The following is a 19011-nucleotide window of genomic DNA, read 5'->3' as shown; positions in this document are numbered from 1 at the left end:
TGATGTACTCTGCATATAAGTTAAATAAGCAGGGTGACAATATACAGCCTTGACGTACTCCTTTTCCTATTTGGAACCAGTCTGTTGTTCCATGTCCAGTTCTAACTGTTGTTTCCTGACCTGCATACAGGTTTCTCAAGAGGCAGGTCAGGTGGTCTGGTATTCCCATCTCTTTCAGGATTTTCCACAGTTTAATGTGATCCACACAGTCAAAGGCTTTGGCATAGTCAAATGTTTTTGCTTATATCTTCCTGTCTTTCTTAAAAAACTACATCGATTTATAATGACTCTGGTAATCGATATACAGAATATCAGTTTCTCCATGACTAGCTTAGTAGGCTCAAAACAACATAAAGTTGCTTTCAGTTGCGTATTTGATTTTTAGACGGGATAACTTTTTAAAACAATTGTGGTAAAATATCCAAAATGCAGAATTGGCCATCTTAACCACTTTTAAGAGTACAGTTCAGTTGTTGTTCAGTCATTCGGTCGTGTCTGATTCTTTGCCACCCCCATGGACTGCAGCGTGCCAGGTTTCCCTGTCCTTCACCATCTCCTGGAGCTTGCTCAAACTCACGGCCACTGAATTGGTGGTGGCATCCAATCATCTTGTCCTCTTTTGCTCTCCTTGTCCTTCTCCTCTTGCGTTTAATCTTTCCCAGCATCAGGATCTTTTCTAATGAGTTGGCTGTTCGAATCAGGTGGCCAAAGTATTGGAGCTTCACCTTCAACATCAGTCCTTCCAGTGAATATTCAGGATTGATTTCCTTTAGGATTGACTGGTTTGATCTCGTTGCAGTCTGAGGGACTCTCAAGAGACTTCTCCAACCCCTAAGTATCAATTCTTCCACATTCAGCCTCCTTTATGGTACAATTCTCACATCCATACATGACTACTGGAAAAAACATGGCTTTGACCTTGTTGGCAAAGTAGTGTCTCTGGTTTTTAATATGCTTTCTAGGTTGGTCATAGCTTTTCTTCCAAGGAGCAAGCATTTTTTAATTTCATGGCTGTAGTCACCATCTGCAGTGATTTTGGAGCCCAAGAAATAAAGTCTGTCACAGTTTCCATTGTTTCCCTGTCTATTTGCCATGAAGTGATGGGACTGGATGCCATGATCTTAGTGTTTTGAATGTTGAGTTTTAAGCCAGCTTTTTCACTCTCCCCTTTCACCTTCATCAAGAGGCTCTTTAGTTCCTTTTTGCTTTTTGCCGTAAGTGTGGTGTATCTGCATATCTGAGGTTACTGATATTTCTTTAATATCTGACAATCTCGATTCCATCTTGTGCTTCATCCAGCCCTGCATTTTGCATGATATACTCTGCATATAAGTTAAATAAGTAAGGTGACAGTATACAGCCTTGACGTACTCCTTTCCCAGTTTTGAACCAGTCTGCTGTTTCATGTTCTACCTGCATAAAACTTTCTCAAGAGGCAGGTAAGGTGGTCTGGTATTCTCATCTCTTTAAGAATTTTCCAGTTTGTTGTAATCTACACAGCCAAAGGCTTTGATGTAGTCAACAAAGCAGAAGTAGATGTTTTTCGATGATCCAACGGATGTTGGCAATTTGATCTCTGGTTCCTCTGCCTTTTCTAAATCCAGCTTGAACATCTGGAAGTTCTTGATTCACGTACTGTTGAAGCCCAGCTTGGAGAATTTTGAGCATTACTTTGCTAGCATAGTGTTTAATATATTCACATTATAGTGCAACCAATCTCCAGAACTCTGTGTCTTGCAAAACTGAAACTCTGTTCATTAAACAGCTTCATGTTCCCCTCCCCCAATCCCTCAGCAACCACCATTCTACTTTCTGTCTCTATGATATGACTGCTCTGGGTACCTCTTGTAAGAGGGAGCAAATAGTATTTGTCTTTTTTTTTTTTATTTGTCTTTTTGTGACTGGCTTATTTCAGTTATCATACTGTCCTCAAAGTTCATCCGTGTTGTAGCATGTATCAGAATTTCCCTCCTTTTTAAGGCTGAATAATATTCCGCTGTATGGATTACATTTTGTTTATCTGTTCATCTGTTGATGGATACTTGGTTTGCTTCCACCTTTTGGTTTCTGTGAATAATACTGTTGTGAGCCTAGGTGTACAAATATCCCTCTGAGATCCTGCTGTCTGTTCTTTTGAGTACATATCCAGAAATGGAATTGATGGATAATATGGCAATTCTATGTTTAATTTTTTGAGAAATTGCCACACTGTTTTTCATAGTGGCCACACCATTTTGAATTCTACAAAAATTCCAATTTCTCCACCTCCTTGCTCCAGATCCAGTTGTTATTTTCTGTTTTTTGAACAGCAGCCATCCTAATGGTGTTGAGGTGGTATAGCATGGTTAGGATATCTTTTTTCATGTGCTCACTATTTATACTTTCTGTTATATCATACCCTTCTAAAATAGTCTTCCAGAATTCTTACTGAAAAATCACAGATTTTTAACCTTGGATAATGCTTTTATGTCTCCAAAAATTTATTATGGAACAGTACAGTTTTTGTATGTTTATTGGAGCTTTGTTTCTTTTGGGACATGCGTGTTTTTGTGGTGATCAGAGGAGAGAGAACTCACAGTATACAGAAAAGGCAGAGAAAGAAGGTTTCAGAAAGAGAGGACGAGCAGAGAATGATAGGATCAGTTTTGCTTAATGTATTGTTGTGTCAGGGACTCTCTTGGTGGTTAATGTGCTATGATGATTACAGATTTTACATTGAGGAAACTCTGGAAAGATCTTTTTGAATGTTGAAGGGACTGCTGTGTTTATGTGCGCAAGCACTTTTGTGAACTCTCTAGAAATACCTGTGTCTTTATGTTTGTATGTTATATATATGTATATGTATGTCCACATATGAATATTTGATGCTAAGTGTGATGAATTATGATTTATTCCAAATTGAGTTGTGATTTAAGGGATAAACATAGATGTAAATGATTTTTAATATGTGTTTTTTTAATGGTAATGAATTTTTTAAAACTACTAATGTTATTTTATAGATTTGTTAGTATCTGGAGTAGGTCAGACTGCCTGGATATTGTTTTCTTTGAATTCTTGATTTTGAAAACAAAGTCATATTTAGTTTCCTTATTATAACTAGCAAGCCTCTTTTCTTTCCATATCTGCATTCATCTACATGTAGCTTGGGAAAGTCAGAAGAGAGGTCATTTCTGCACAGAAGGAAGCTTACTTTAAAAATTTGATATGTGGTAACTCAGAAATTGGAATATGTTCAGTTAAAATGTAGTAGTATGGCCTTTAATTCACACTTTTTCCACTTAAGGACTCATGCTCAGTCATCTAGTAAAATTATTCACAGTAGTCAATTCAGTTGTCATTCAATGATGAATTGTGTAATTACTTGTTTAATGCCAGTTTCTCTTGGGAGAATGGAAGGTTGGAAGGTTGATCACCCCTGTAATAACCAGCAGCTGATGTTGTTATCTACTTGATGCCTGTTAGGTGTTGTACATACATACTAGGTGCTTAATATTTTGTATGGATTAATAAGACTTTGTTGCCTTTAACATGCACTTATGGTATACAGACAGTACATTAAGAATTTGTGAAGATATATTGGGATAATATGTCTCTATTTCCCTTGTTTGTAAAGCATATTCTGTACATATTTATGACAGTTTCCACTGAACTACAGAGTTGAAAAGTTTCTTGATTGCTTTTTATAAGTAAAATGGATTGCCCTTTGGTAAAATATTTTTAAAAACTAGTTTTGAAAGAATCGCTAGCTTGATTACATTAATACAGGTACTTCATTCATAAGCAGTTACTGTATCTAATATTCTTGGAGATTATGTAGAAGAAGGATAATGTTATCATCCATAAGCACATGTTCTGTGGCTCCTTCTACATCCTACAGTTATAGGACATTTACCTTTATGCCTATGAAGAAAATCTGTCAAGATAGGAGCTTTTGGCAATGTTAATTTTTAAATGCTCATTATGAATTGTTAGGAACACTGGACAGAAAATAGTATAGTTTTAGGTATAGAAAGAATGTGCAACTTTTATTTTTTATAAATAATATATGTTGTATTTTATATTGATGAGTTTGTAGAGACTGATTTTCAAAATTCTGGAACAAAGTGATTATATCTCATCCTTAAGGTAAAATGACAAAGAAGTGAAGTATATTAACTGGTTTATTAACCCAAGAGGAGACCAGTTAGAGGTGGGTTTATAGCTTAATATTCAGTAGTGTTTTTCTATCTGCAGGCTGACTGACATCTTGAATATTTACAGATTATTTTTGTCATGAGAAGGGTAGCCTCTCACATTTTTTCCTCTTATTTATCTACATGTTCTGAAAAAAGAATGACAGTAGTTTAATTCTGAAATATATTTCCAGGAAAACTAAAGAAGTTTTCTGAAAATTGGGTAGAAAAAGAATCTGAATCTTTGCCAAGAATGAAAAGATGCTGGGCTGTTATTCATTTGATCAAAAAATTTTGTGGACAGAGCACAGTGCAAATAGCCTTGTCTGTGTTTATTTTATGAAAAAGATGTCGATGAAATATTCAGAATTGTGAAAATACATATTAGTTCCAAAAGAGTATGCATGCTGTTATCTCATTTTTGTTAAATCAGCAAGCAGAAAGTACATGAAAAGTCTAAAAGGTTGTTAGCAGTGCTTCTCTCTATACAGTGGGCCTGAGAAAGATTTTTATTTTCTTTTGACTTATTTTTGGATAATTTTTTTCTACAATAAGCATGTATTCTTTTTGTAATAAAAACTATTAAAGATGAAAATTGAAAAAAAGCAGAGACTTTGTTAAATTAGTTTGTAGTTCTTTAAGATTCTAAGGAGTTGGTTTGAAGTATCTATAACATTATTTGTTATGGATAGTAGTATAATTCTGCATTAGAATATATGGATTCTCTTGTATTTCTTTTCACTTAGGGCTAAGAAGGATGCTTCAGTGAACTTGTTCATCGTTTTTTATTAAATGAAAGTGGTAAAGAATACAAATGAGATCAAATTCAGTCTTGTTCTTTCTCTCTTCCTGTTTCTTTTGTTGTTGTTGTTGTTGAATGAGGTATGGTGGGGAAAGATTTCTTTCCTCTGCCAGACTGTTTTTTCTTTACATTATTTGCTACACAGTTCCTGTTCTTCATCCCCTTTCATCTGAAAGTCGATTTTTGCCTTTTATTCTCTTTTGGAGAGAGGAAAATGGCACAGTTGAAATGTCCACATAGAAGCAGATTCGGAGTGCCGTCTCTCCGGCCTGCTGCGTTTCTTTCTCTGTTGTCATCTCTCTCATTCGCTCATGGGTTTTCTCCATTGTTTCTGCTCTGGGAATGCTGGATTTGGAAGTGATGGGAAGGAAAAGTAAATCAGCGGTGTTGGGTCTTGGCCAAAAGTTAGTGGTTTTGGAGGTGGCCATATATAACAAAAATTCAAATGTAGGACCCAAGATTGAGGTAAGAGTTTTTCTGTTAAAAAAAGAAGTAGCTCACAAGTGCTTGCAGGCAGCCCATTGCAAGGGCAATTATAGTATTCCTTGTCCTCCAGGCCACGTGGATCTCTCATGTATGTAGGCAATTCAGATTTTTGTTTGAAGCAGTCTCTCTCCTGTTAAACTCTGTACTCTTTGGATTTATCTTTGTATTAAAGAGTGGGATGCAGATTAAATATATATTAAACGTAGGTTAATTCCTTTGTAATTTTTTATGAAGAGTTTTTTTTTTTTTTTTTTCAGAAAAGTTTTAGGCTTACAGAAAATTTGAGTGGAAAGTACCAAGAGTTCCATTATACTGCTGTTGTTAACATCTTACACCAGTGTGGTACTTTTACTGCAATTGATGAGCCAATATTGAAGCAATATTGTTAACTAAAGTCCATAGTTTACTTTAGGGTTCCCTCTTTGAGTCATTTGTTCTATGAGTCTTGACAAATGTATAATGACATGTTTCTGTCATTACAATAATATACAGAGTAGTTGCACTGTCCTAAAAATCCACATATTGATTCTTCTTTCCTTCTTCCCAAATTCTTGGCCACTGCTAATCATTTTATTGTCTCCATAGTTTTGCCTTTTCCAGAATGTCAAATGGTTGGAATCATGTACTGTGTAGCTTATTTCAGATTGACTTCTTTGACTTAACAATGTGCGTTGAAGGTTCCTCTGTGCCTTTTTGTGTTTGATAGCTCATTTCCTTTTATTGCTGAATAATATTCCATTGCCTGGATGTATCACAGTTTGTTTATTCAGAATTCACCTACTGAAGAATGTTTTGGTTGCATCCAGGTGTTTGGCAATTATAAATATAAAGGTTTTTATGCGAATATAAGTTTTCAACTCATTTGGGTAAATACTAAGGAGCACAATTGGTAGATCATATTAGGATAGTATATTAGCATATTTAGTCTTGTAAGAAACTGCCAAATTGTCTTACAAAGTGACTGTACTATTTTGCATTCCCATCAGCAGTGTATGAGAGTTCCTGTTGCTCCACATCCTTGCCAGCATTTGATGTTGTCAGAGTGTTGGAGTTTAGCCATTCTGATAGATGTGTATTGATATCTTGTTGTCTTAATTTGAAATTCTCTAATGACCAGAGGTTGAACCTCTTTTCCTGTAGTTATTTGTTTTCTCTATATATCTCTTTTGGTGAGATGATGCAGATTATTTTAGTATATGTGCTGCCAAAGCGAGCACGATGCAGGTTATTAAAAAAAAAAAAAGGAAAGTATAATTCCTTTAAAAACTGTAGTAAAATGTGTTCTCTGTGGAAAGGTCTAGCAAAAGAAGACTAAAAATTTATTTATAATGCCATCAGAGGAAAAATCATTGGTATCATTTTGATATTTTTCTTCATACATCCAACTCTCTCTCTCCCCTCATGTATGTATAAAAAATGTTAATAGGGCATTCATGACATTTTGTACTTTTCATGTTTATTTATTCACATATAGTTAGCTTTTCCTGTGTCATTCTTCTAGAATAGTGATTCTTAACCTTGACTGAATGTTAAGATCATTTGGGGGAGCTGTTAATGTTTATGGTGCCCAGGCTGCACCCCAGGATAGTAAAGTCAAAATCCCTGTGGATGGACCTAGACATCATTCTTTAAAAATTTTCACAGGTAATTACAGTGTGTATTGAAGATTGAGATTCACTGGTCTCGAATGTAATAGAATTAACTTTTAAGAAAAAATATAATTCCCAAAACATTACATAAAATATGATGCTCTTTTTACAAAGTTCAAAGCAACCAAATAGCAACACTAGGATTTTGTGTGTGTGTGTGTAATAACATATAGATATAAAGGAAATCAGTGGAATGATAGTTACTGGATTCAGGATGATTCTTACTTTGAGTTGAAAGCAGGGGGGGATGAATTGGTGGTTGGAGGAACCACAGGTTACATGGAGATTATTAAGGTCCTAGTTTTTGTTTTGGTGGTTGCTTTGTGGCATTTATTAAGTGAATAAGTAAAACTGGGCTAAGCATGAACCAATGATTAGAGCTGAAGACTGTGAGTAAACCAATTCTTTGTGCTAGAGGGCCGATAAGGAAATATATTAAGTAGATGAAAACTGTTAAATTCCTCTTGTAAGTTTATCCAGCAGGGCTTAAATATCACAATGGTTTGATACCCAATTTCATCCATCTAAAAAAATTGACAGGCTATTCCTTGGTTGCTAGAGATTTTTTCCCCCCTAAAATACACATTCATTCTACTTTACTCCCAGAGTTTTATTCTAATACAGTTGGTCAAAACAACAAACATGATAAATTTTGATAATTATTCACTATAAACTAATATTTTATTAAAAAACTCATATCTTAATGAGTTGAGTGGGCTCATGTTACCTGTGTCTTGATCAGAGGAGCTGTTGAATTTTCTTTGTCCCCACCTCCCACGTTTTACCCTTTGGGGCTCTGCGCCATAGTAAGATGGGTGACGGTTGGCCTTTTTCTTAAGGTGGGAGGAAGGAGACATCCTTCCTGATGTAAAGGACATCAGAGTGGAGGACCACTGCTGAAGGCATCTCCTCCAGATTAGCTTTAGTGGTAAAACTAATTCTTTTAAGACTACCTATGCCAGAGTAAGCCCAGAGGATTGTGGGCCTTCAAAATTTGCGATCCAGGAGGGTTCAGAATGATTTCTGGGGTGAAGAAAGCAAATATGAAATTGCCCATGGATGTATTCCCAGGTGGCGCTAGTGGTAAAAGAGCCCGCCTGCCAGTGCAGGAGACATAAGAGACAGGGGTTTGATCTCTCGGTTGGGAAGATCCCCTGGGGAAGGGCATGGCAACCCACTCCAGGATTCTTGCCTGGAGAATCCCATGAACAGAGGAGCCTGGAGGGCTACAGTCCATAGGGTCACAAAGAATCGGACATGACTGGAGCAACTTAGCATGCACAGACGCATGCACGTGAATGTATGTAAACATATATATACATATACAGAGTTAACTGAAACACAGCATATATACAATGTGTAATTCTTTTTACATTATTTATCTCATTTTAAATTACTATCCTTTATGATTTAAACATATAATAAACATGAGTACATACTTATCTTTTTTAAACAAAGAATACATGTATTGTGATACGTAGTCAGAATCTAACTATTTTGAAATAGTTTCAGTCTTTGGAAAATGTTGCAAGAGTAACAGACAATTCTCATATATTCTCTCCTCTGGATTTCCCAAATGTTAACCATTTTATCTCATTTACTTTCTCATTCTAATAAATACTTTTTGACCAATTAGAGAGTAAATTAATGTATTTACCCTTAAGTACTTCAGGGTATATTTCCTAACATCCAAGATATTCTGTTACATAACTGCCCTGGAGTGTGGTCATAGTCAGGAGATTAACATTGATAATCTATAGATTGTATTCAAATTTGGCCAGCTGTCTCAAAATGTCATATATTTTCCTTCATCCCTTTCTGGTCCAGGATCTGGTCTGGAATCATGTGTTCATTTAGTTATCCTGACTTTTCATTCTTTCTCTAATCTCTAAATGTTCCTCAGTCTGTCATTGTATCCTGTGATCTTGGTATTTTAGAGAACAGCTCAGCTCCATATATTAGAATATATGCTCAGATATTTTAAGTGATGCAGTGTGTGATAAAAACATGAGAAGCGAATGAGAGACAACAAAAAACTGTGGCTTGGCAAAGGTTGACAGTGGCAAACCAGTGTGTTCAAACTGTTGTATGATTTTCATTTACAAAATCAGTGCTGATATCAGTGAGGATAGAGAGTGATGATAATCAAAATTTACGGGAACACAGATGCAGATGTTCTCTTCACTGGTCAGATATGGAGGACAGAGCTGACTGAGCGGATGATGTCTGTCTTATATGATGGAAAGAGAAAGCAAAGCTGCCAGAAAGTACTTTTCACAAACATCCTTCCTTTCCTCGGAAAGGGGAAGTACTGTCTCAGGAGCTGGACTTGCAAAGCACTGGAAAATAAAGCCAGGGGATATTTAACACCTGTTTCATGTTCAGGCTTCCCTGGAAGCTCAGACGGTAGAGAATCTGCCTGAAATGCAGGCAACCCAGCTTTGATCCCTGGGTCTGGAAGATCCCCTGGAGGAGGAAATAGCAACCCACTCCAGTATTCTTGCCTGGAGAATCCCATGGACAGAGGGGCCTGGTGGGCTACGGTCCATGGGGTTGCAAAGAGTGAGACCCGACTGAGAGACTATCACTACTACTACTTCATGTTCAGAACTGCCCTAGGAAATGGGGTAAGGGGTGGAAAGAATTAGGGGAACTTGACTTGAAGGATTTGACTCAAATGTTGATTTGCCTGTTTTAGGTCTTCAAAGGGATGCATTGAAAAGCACGGTTTTGATTTGAGGTTTAGAATTTGATCTTTGACCCATTTGAACTCTTATCTTGATTTGGTTTGCAAGTACAGACAAGCTCTTTAATAGGATAACTGCTGGATTTTGTCCACCATTTGCCAATATTTTCTCACTACCATGGGTTTGTAGCACTTGTGGGCTTCCCAGGTGGCACAGTGGTAAAGAATCTGCCTGCCAGTGCAGGAGACACAAGAGACTCAGGTTCTATCCCTGGGTCAGGGAGACCCCCTGAAGGGAACGGCTACTCACTCCAGTATTCTTGCCTGGGAAATCCCATGGACAGAGGAGACTGGCTACGGTCCAAGGGGTTGCAAAGAGTCAGACATGACTGAGCACACACATCTTACATTAACACCTATATAGAGAATACATTATGCTGCTAAGTCACTTCAGTTGTGTCCGACTCTGTGCGACCCCATAGACGGCAGCTCACCAGGCTCCGCCATCCCTGGGATTCTCCAGGCAAGAATACTGGAGTGGGTTGCCATTTCCTTCTCCAGTGCATGAAAGTGAAAAGTGAAAGTGAAGTCGCTCAGTCGTGTCCGACTCAGCGACCCCATGGATTGCAGCCCTCCAGGCTCCTCCGTCCCTGGGATTTTCCAGGCAAGAGTACTGGAGTGGGTTGCCATTGCCTTCTCCAAGAGAATACATTATGAGTGGATGTATATGCACACATTCTAGCACTTCTCTGAAGAGCTGAAAATTTTATCCTGAATTTCAAAACTGTACATTTTTTCACAAGAGGCTTGGTGCCATGGAAGGCAGAAGCCTTTGGGTTGGAGCCTTCGTTATACTTCCACCTGTGGTTGATTCACCGGGTACCTCAGTTGTCCAATTGGAAAATGGGAAAGTAGCAAGCAAGCTTTTAACTGTGGAGTAAAGGAAACTGCCTTTGATTTGCTCCAGGATCTATTATTTTATGATACATTAAGAATATAAGTAAATGAGAAGGAAAGAAAACTAGTTAAGTCGACAGTACAGTAGGAGGAACAAATTGCTGGTGAAGAATCATTTTAGTAAATGTAACAGTTGACCATGTTAACCTAAAGCTTGTTTTTCTCTTTTAATTAACTCTGTAGGTTTACTGTGAAAGGGCTGCTGTGTGATGAATGGAACATGTGACAAAAGTATTAAATATTAATGGAGCACAGTTGCAGCTTGGCTGTTAAAAATCATACTGCAGAAACAGTGGTTATACTTGATTTGCAGTTCTCTGGCCCATGCCTCAGATGGTGAAACCAGTGACTTTACAACCATTCTGGGGGTTTCTAGTGTGCAGTGGGACTAAGACCCCACTGCAGGGGCTAGATTGTCAGTGGGACATGTGTGAGGGGGAGGGCAGCGGGTTCTTAGGGTATTTTTTGAGGTACCATATCTTCTATGCAGATCTGAAAGCTTGGAGTTAGCAAGATAGAGTTGTATTTTTATCCACATTTTATTTTCTGTATTTCAAATAGATTTTTGAGAAAATTGAAAAAAAAATATCAGGGCTTTGACAGTGCAGGGTATTTTGGTTGACTGCTTCTGAGTGTGTTTTTAAAAACTTGCACACAGCATCTGTGATCCACTATGTGAGGATTTATAGTGTAGCACTTTCTTTTTCCTGTCGTGACTTTTGTCAGAAAATGTTTTCACTGTTCTCAGTGCTTCACAGATTACTTATATTTTGTTTTGTATATAACTTGTTAATGCTCTGCAAAGTTACACATTTTGGACTCTGAAGACGGTGGTTTTCACATGTGGCAAAAATCACTTTGAAGCCTTCATTTCAAGGAGATGCAGCCCATCCGCTCCTGTATCTTACTAACTGCTTCAGAGCCTTCAGGGAGAGCTGAGCGGAGCATGTATTCCTCTGGAGTTGAACTGTGCTCGTTCTGAGCTTCCTTAAAGCAGAGATGCAGTGAGCTCGCGCTGGTAAAACCTGTTGGATTCCTGGGGGACGCAGCTGGAGCCTTTGGCTTGTTCGCTAGCAATGATTCAAGTCTTGCAGATTGTAAAGGAGCTGGTGACACCATCCAGGCAGAGAGCAGCCAGAGTGAAGGAAGGTAGGAACCGCAGCAGGATGCACAGTCGGAGCACTTAAAGGCACTTAGAGATTTTTACCGATATCGACTTAAGGGGCAGCTATCAAGGAGGAGTTTGAGTTCGACTGTGTGCTTTTGCTCTTCTGATGTATTTCGGTATCTGAAGAGGATCAGGTAATGGCATAATTGTTAACACACCTCATTATTACTGTTTTGAAATCACAAATGAGAAGCATATCATTTTATTACGAGGCCTGAAGAGAGAGGAGAGGTTGTGACATATCTGTTGCAGCCATACTTTCCTGCTGTTGGGATCCTCTCGCAATATTTATTTTGGGGGTGAGAAAAGTAATTTATATAATCCTCTTCTAATTTTAAAATATAATCTTCATGGCAGAAATCAGAAGAGAACAAGCTCGAGTTCCGCCTATAGCAGAGCAGAAGGACTGCTTGGTTCTTATTTGTGTGAATAAGTGATAAATAATAGTAATAAATGTGAATTTAGCCAGTGAAAGGTAGATCTTACTGCCTTTTTCAGTAAATAGTTGCTTTTTTCTGTTTATGATATATGCTTAATTCTGTTAAAATAGTCCAATATTTATAGTCTGTGACAGTTTAATATATGCTGGAATACATTTTCGAAATCTTTTTTAATTGCATGCCTGACTTATGGTTCTTAAAATAAACTAATGCAGATAGATCTTTGAAGAAATATTAATACTTCTGTGTTTTGATTTTTGAGCATTTGAAATAGTTTAGCTAATCTCTAAAATGACAGGAATTAATTTAAAAAATATAGGCCTTCAGTGAAGTTTGTAATACTGGCAATTCAACTAATTTAATCTAGAGCTTAAAATCAGCCAGTTGATAAATTTATATGCCAGCTTTTTCATATGAAGGCTATATCATTCTGTTTTTATATTATTAGAATAGCATAAGCATACCTCAGATGATACAAAATATAGAATATTTTGGATTAAAAAAAACTTGATATGATCTGTGTTTAAAGTTAAGTTTATGAGATTCCTCCAAGTCCTATGTAAATGATTTAGGGTGATGATATTAGATAATATTGTAACATATAATTTAATTAGTAATATACAGAATATTACAGCTGAAAGCAACTATAGAAGTTTTCTTGTCTGTTCTCATTTCATGAAAGAATGAGGTATTTAAATGGACAAAAATGATCTCACAAATCAAAGAAACTATTTTCTTTTTTTTTTTTAATTTTAATAAATTTATTTATTTTAGTTGGGGGCTAATTACTTACAATATTGTAGTAGTTTTTGCCATACATTGACATGAATCAGCCATGGGTTTACATGTGTTCCCCATCCTGAGCCCCCCTCCCACCTCCCTCCCCATCCCATCCCTCTGGGTCATCCCATTGCCCCAGCCCTGAGCATTTGTCTCATGCATCGAACATGGAATGGTGTTCTGTTTCACATATAATAATATACATGTTTCAATGCTATTGTCCCAGAACGTCCCACCCTCACCTTCTCCCTCAGAGTCCATAAGACTGTTCTATGCATCTGTGTCTCTTATTCTGTCTCGCATATAGGGTTATCGTTACCATCTTTCAAACAAAGAAACTGTTTTCATTATGAAAATGTGATAGTATTATCTAGAATGCTTCACAGTTATTTACCTCCTGTTTTCTCCTTCACTTTCTTCTGAAACAGAAGATTGTTTTTTATCTCTGAATAGCAGGATTCTAACAATTAGGCATTTTTTTAAAAAGCTTATTGCTTTTACTATTTCAGGAGAATATAAATTAATTAAATCCCAGTCTGTTTGAAAATGTCAGATTCATATAGTTTGACCTTTACAGACAGAATTTTTTTTATTAACTAGTTTCTTCTAGTTTATATATTTTCAGGCACAATCATTGTTACTTTGGATATATGTGAGGAAGGAATAATAATATTCTTCTTGCCTTTCATAATGCACACACACATATATTTATAAATAATGTTATCATATTGACAGGAAATACCATATGAATATAGGAAACATAGTACTAAAAGATACTAAATACTAAAGTAGTAGAATGGGTTTTGCTTTTAGATTTTTTTTCACCTTTATTTTCAGATAGAATTTTCCATGAAGCAGCTTATATATATAGACATTTTTCTTAGAAGCTTGTTTTTATCAAACCTGTTCTAATGGTGTTTTTAATCATTTAGCTAATATGTTTACTGTTTTATCTTTTTGCAAAGTAATGTATTTTACCAATTTTTAGTATCGGTAACTGCTTGAGAAAGGTAAAGTCCTACAGACAAATATAAAACAGTGACTCACTGGAAGAGAGTTTTAAACTCAATTCTTTAACAGGTAGCGTGAACTTGGATGGCTGCAGGGATTGCAATGTTTCAAAGTATTGTGTTCACATTAATATTAGTAAATACTATGGGAATATTGATTTGTGAGTGGAAGTATCAAAATTGGAGATGAAATAATTATGATAGATGCTTTGAGAAGTTTTCATCAATTAGTTTTCCTTGATATGAGCCAGTAAACAAACTTAACATGTTTTAAGTAAGATCCAAAGGGATGGCTAAAAATTACTTTGGAGGAGAGAAATTACAGAATATTCATGAATATTTTCTCTCAAAATTTTCAGAATATTTGCCAAATCACTGCTTTGTCACTTAGTGGAAAAGCTAATCAAGTATCCCAGTCTACCAAAATTTAGTGAAGTGTAGTGCTTAGAGTTCATGCTAATATTCTTTGAGGGATTTGGATTTTGCAGCGGGTAGCACTGTAAGAAAGGGAGAGAACTGGTGATAGTACTATTTGAAGGATAATTTTGATGGATCCACACTCTATTCTAATGATGCTGGGGGAACTGCTGGAAGTGATTGACATTTGTAAGATAGTTGAAGTGGATAGGAATAGATGTTTTGTAGTATAGCCTTGGAAGACTAGGCAAAGGACAACTGATCTTCAGGAAAGTATCTTTGCTTTATGGGAAGGAGAGTCAAATATGCATGTGTATGTATTCATTTGTTCATCATTCTCTCATTTATTCTCCTTTATCAGGTGTCCACTATTTGGAATACACTGTGCTAATCAATCACTGGGAATACAAAATAAGATATGATCCCTGCCCATACCTGGGACAGAGTAGATTCCAGCTATTTATTGAGTAAAGGAAGGAGTGGCAGAATATATGTTTGTTTGTACAGCCTAGTTGACAGGTTATAGTCAGGGTAGTATTGTGAGTTGTTTGTTTTGCCATGAGGTCATCATGGGCAGGATTCAAGCAGTTTAGTCTTGTGGACAGGGAAGGGAATGGGATAAGTGATTCTGTGCTAAGTGGAAAAATAAGCTATCACAGTTTTCCTCTCAAATGACCTGGTTAGCCTGCATCTCCAGGGCCAAGCTTGACTAGATTGAGAAGGAACCATGTCATAGAACAGGCTGGAGGTAAAACCCTACAACCTATTCAGATGTACATCAGGCACAAATGTGGTCATTGTAGCTGTGTATTAGTAAGGAGCCTGGTTTTATCCTTTAAAGGCATCATGTTTATTTGAACAAAATATTTTGAGAATATTACATATTTATCTATCTGGCTAAAGTATGCTAAATATACATCTTTTCTTAATGATTCAAGTTTGTTATTAAAAAAAATTTTTTTTGTAGTCAACCAGATGACCATATTTATCAAAATTACTCTTAAAATCTGTAGATTGAGAATGAAGCCCTGAAAATCTCTCCTGCTAGTAAAACATACGAGCTTTTGCTTCTGTCTTAACCTTTTCATTCCCACTTTCATGCCTTAGCACCTCTCCTCCAGATTATTAAAGTAACTTCCTCCTTTTATTTGATAAACATGCATTTAACACTTATCGTGTCTTAGATGCAAGGGTACAGATTTGTAAACTCAAGGAATTCATGTGCGGTTGGTAAGAGATGAAAGACAGTGATTACAATATTATGAGGAGTATTGTAATAGATGAGATGTCATGGGAACCCCAGGGGAGAACTGGCCCTGGTTTGGTAATTATGAGAGTGAAGGGATTAAACTCTTTGATAAAGTGACAGATACTCTTATTTGAGCTAAGTACCAAAGGATATTTCCAGAAAAACATCTACTTCTGCTTTATTGACTACATCAAAGCCTTTGACTGTGTGGATCACAACAAACTGTGGAACATTCTTGAAGAGATGAGAATACCAGACCCCTTTACCTGCCTCCTGAGAAATCTGTATCCAGGTCAAGAAGCAACAGTTAGAACCGGACGTGGAACAACAGACTAGTTCCAAATCTGGAAAGGAGTACGTCAAGGCTGTATATTGTCACCCTGCTTATTTAACTTATATTTTGAGTACATCATGGGAAATGCCTGGCTGGATAACTCACCAGCTGGAATCTGGATTGCTGGGAGAAATAGCAATAACCTCAGATATGCAGATGACACCACCCTTATGGCAGAAAGCAAAGAAGAACTAAAGAGCCTCTTGATGAAAGTAAAAGAGGAGAGTGAAAATGTTGGCTTAAAACTCAACGTTCAAAAAACTAAGATCATGGCATCTGGTCCTATCCTTTCATGGCAAATAAGATGGGGAAACAATGAAAACAGTGAGAGACTTTGTTTTCTTGAGCTCCAAAATCACTGCAGGTGGTGACTGCAGTTGTGAAATTAAAAGATGCTTGCTCCTTAGGAGAAAAGCTATGACAAACCTAGACAGCATATTAAAAAACAGAGACGTTACTTTGCTGACAAAGGTTCTTGTAGTCAAAGCTGTGGTTTTTCCAGGAGCTATGGTTTTTCTCACGTCATGTATGGATGCGAGCGTTGTACTATAAAGAAAGCTGAGCACTGAAGAATTGGTGCTTTTGAGCTGTGGTGTTGGAGAAGACTCTTGAGAGTCCCTTGGACTGCAAGATCAAACCAGTCAATCCTAAAGGAAATCAATCCTTAATATTCATTGGAAGGACTGATGCTGAAGCTGAACCTCCAATACTTTGGCCACCTGATGCGAAGAACTGACTCATTGGAAAAGACCCTGATGCTGGGAAAATTGAAGGCAGGAGGAGAAGGGGACGACAGAGGATGAGATGGTTGGATGGCATCACCGACTCGGTGGACATGAGTTTGAGCAAGCTCCGGGAGTTGGTGATGGACAGGGAAGCCTGCCGTGCTGCAGTCCATGGGGTTGCAAAGAGTTGGACACGACTGAGCAACTGAACTGAGCAAAGGATGCACAAAAGCTTGGCAGGGGGGTGGGGGGGTGGGGAGGGAGAATAGGCATCTCAAGCAAAATAAATAGTGGAGGAGAGCTCAGTGCCAAACATGAGCTTCTATCCCCTGTGAAAAAGTTTGGAAATATTCCTAAGGTGACAGTGGAAGAAAGTGAGAAGACTGGTCAGGTGTGTCTGGTCATTGAGCGCGTATTTCATCCTCCCATTGCTGTGTGAGCTCATTTTATGAATTTGCTGTAAAACCTGAAGTTGGGACTTAACCTGTATTTCTAGCTGTGATGATCACTAGCTCTCCCCATGCACCCTCTGTGCCAGCAGCACCAGAATGCTTGCTGTTGCCCAGGTGTGCTGCTCCATCGGGATGGGAAGTCCTTCCCTTTCTTCTCCAGAGACTTACAGTCCTTATCAGATCAGCCTCCAAGGCTCAAACGACACCCTCACCAGAAAATGCTCCCTGAGTTTTTTCTCCTCTTGTCTTTCTGTGTCAGAGTTAATAATTTCTTTCTTTGTAATCTTGTAGCATTTTACTTTTGCCTCTACCACTAGATCTTTAAAATTCTGTACCTTACGGTTATATTTATTAAATTGACCAGTAAATGTTAATTGAAATAATATTTTGGCTTACTGAACAATTTAGTTTACATTCTGATTTTTAGCTGTGTTTTAGATAGTTGAGATTGTCATAAACTGATTATTAGAAATATTAAGTGAAATATTATAGCCAATAACATAACAATGGACAGAGAAATGTGTGATTTTCCCTTCAGATATTTTGTAATGGTTTGATAGGTAATGGTTGTTAGCTTATGTATGTTTATTTGTTGTTTTTTTCCTCTTATGTTCTCTTCAGCTTATGTTTAAACTGTATCCATATTTTGCTACATGTTGACTGTTTTAAGTTTGAGAAACTGAAGTCATAGCATCTAGTGTACTTTATTTCTTTGAAGTTCTCTGTGACTTATGGAGAGGTTCATGCTCTTGACCAAGAAACAAGATACCATGATAATTATTTCATGAGAAGCTGAGAAACAGCTGCTTATGGCAAACACTGTTCACTGTCCACCCAGTCTCCCTTAAATCTTTGCTAACAACAGGATCTTGATTTTGTTTGTAGTGAGGTTGTGCTCAGTTAAAAAACAAAACAGCAAATAAACTGTTTCCTGAGATTTAAGCAAAAAAAAGCCTGCTGGAGACTTCTGGGAAAGTTTTGCTTTTTGAGACAGTTGTCACCTCTGCCTCCTTGTTACATCTTTCTTTCTACCTGTTATGGGAATGTAATTCCTGGAGTTACAGCAGCCGTAATGTGACCATGAGGACAAAAGCAATATGGTGGAGTTCAGTTCAGTTCGGTTGCTCAGTCGTGTCCGACTCTCTGCGACCCCATGAATTGCAGCACGCCAGGCCTCTCTGTCCATCACCAACTCCCGGAGTCTACCCAAACCCATCTTCATCGAGTCGGTGATGCCATCCAACCATCTCATCCTCTGTCGTCCCCTTCTCCTCCCGCCCCCAATCCTACCCAGCATTAGGGTCTTTTCCAATGAGTCAACCCTTCGCATGAGGTGGCCAAAGTATTGGAGCTTCAGCTTCAACATCAGACCTTCCAATGAACACCCAGGATTGATCTCTTTTAGGATGGATTGATTGGATCTCCGTGCAGTCCAAGGGACTCTCAAGAGTCTTCCCCAACACCACAGTTCAAAAGCATCAATTCTGCGGCGCTCAGCTTTCTTCACCGTCCAACTCTCACATCCATACATGACCACTGCAAAAACCATAGCCTTGACTAGACGGACTTTTGTTGGCAAAGTAATGTCTCTGCTTTTAAACATGCTATCTAGGTTGGCCATAACCTTCCTTCCAAGGAGTAAGCGTCTTTTAATTTCATGGCTGCAATCACCATCAGCAGTGAT

General features: G+C 37.6%; 1 protein-coding gene across 4 annotated transcripts in view; it reads left to right on the top strand.

The window, feature by feature from the left end:
- Window positions 1-19011, top strand: part of USP6NL (USP6 N-terminal like) — a 124564-nt gene that overhangs the window by 9499 nt on the left and 96054 nt on the right. Inside the window, exon 1 of one of the 4 annotated variants that reach the window (XM_081554034.1) lies at window positions 11558-11901. The exons of 2 other annotated variants lie outside the window; for them this stretch is intronic. Coding sequence is in view for 1 of the 2 variants with exons in the window: in XM_081554020.1 (XP_081410146.1) it covers window positions 11829-11901 (73 nt within the window). In the remaining variant the exon portion in view is untranslated. Of the gene's footprint in view, window positions 1-11557; window positions 11902-19011 lie in introns of those variants that run through there. One more of the 4 variants, XM_081554020.1, reaches the window with a different exon arrangement.

Source organism: Giraffa tippelskirchi, chromosome 13 (assembly GCF_054371585.1).
Source record: "Giraffa tippelskirchi isolate mGirTip1 chromosome 13, T2T-mGirTip1v1.2.pri, whole genome shotgun sequence".
NCBI lineage: Eukaryota > Metazoa > Chordata > Mammalia > Artiodactyla > Giraffidae > Giraffa > Giraffa tippelskirchi.
Note: the sequence above shows the minus strand (reverse complement) of the source record. Positions and strands in the feature narration are given on the sequence as shown.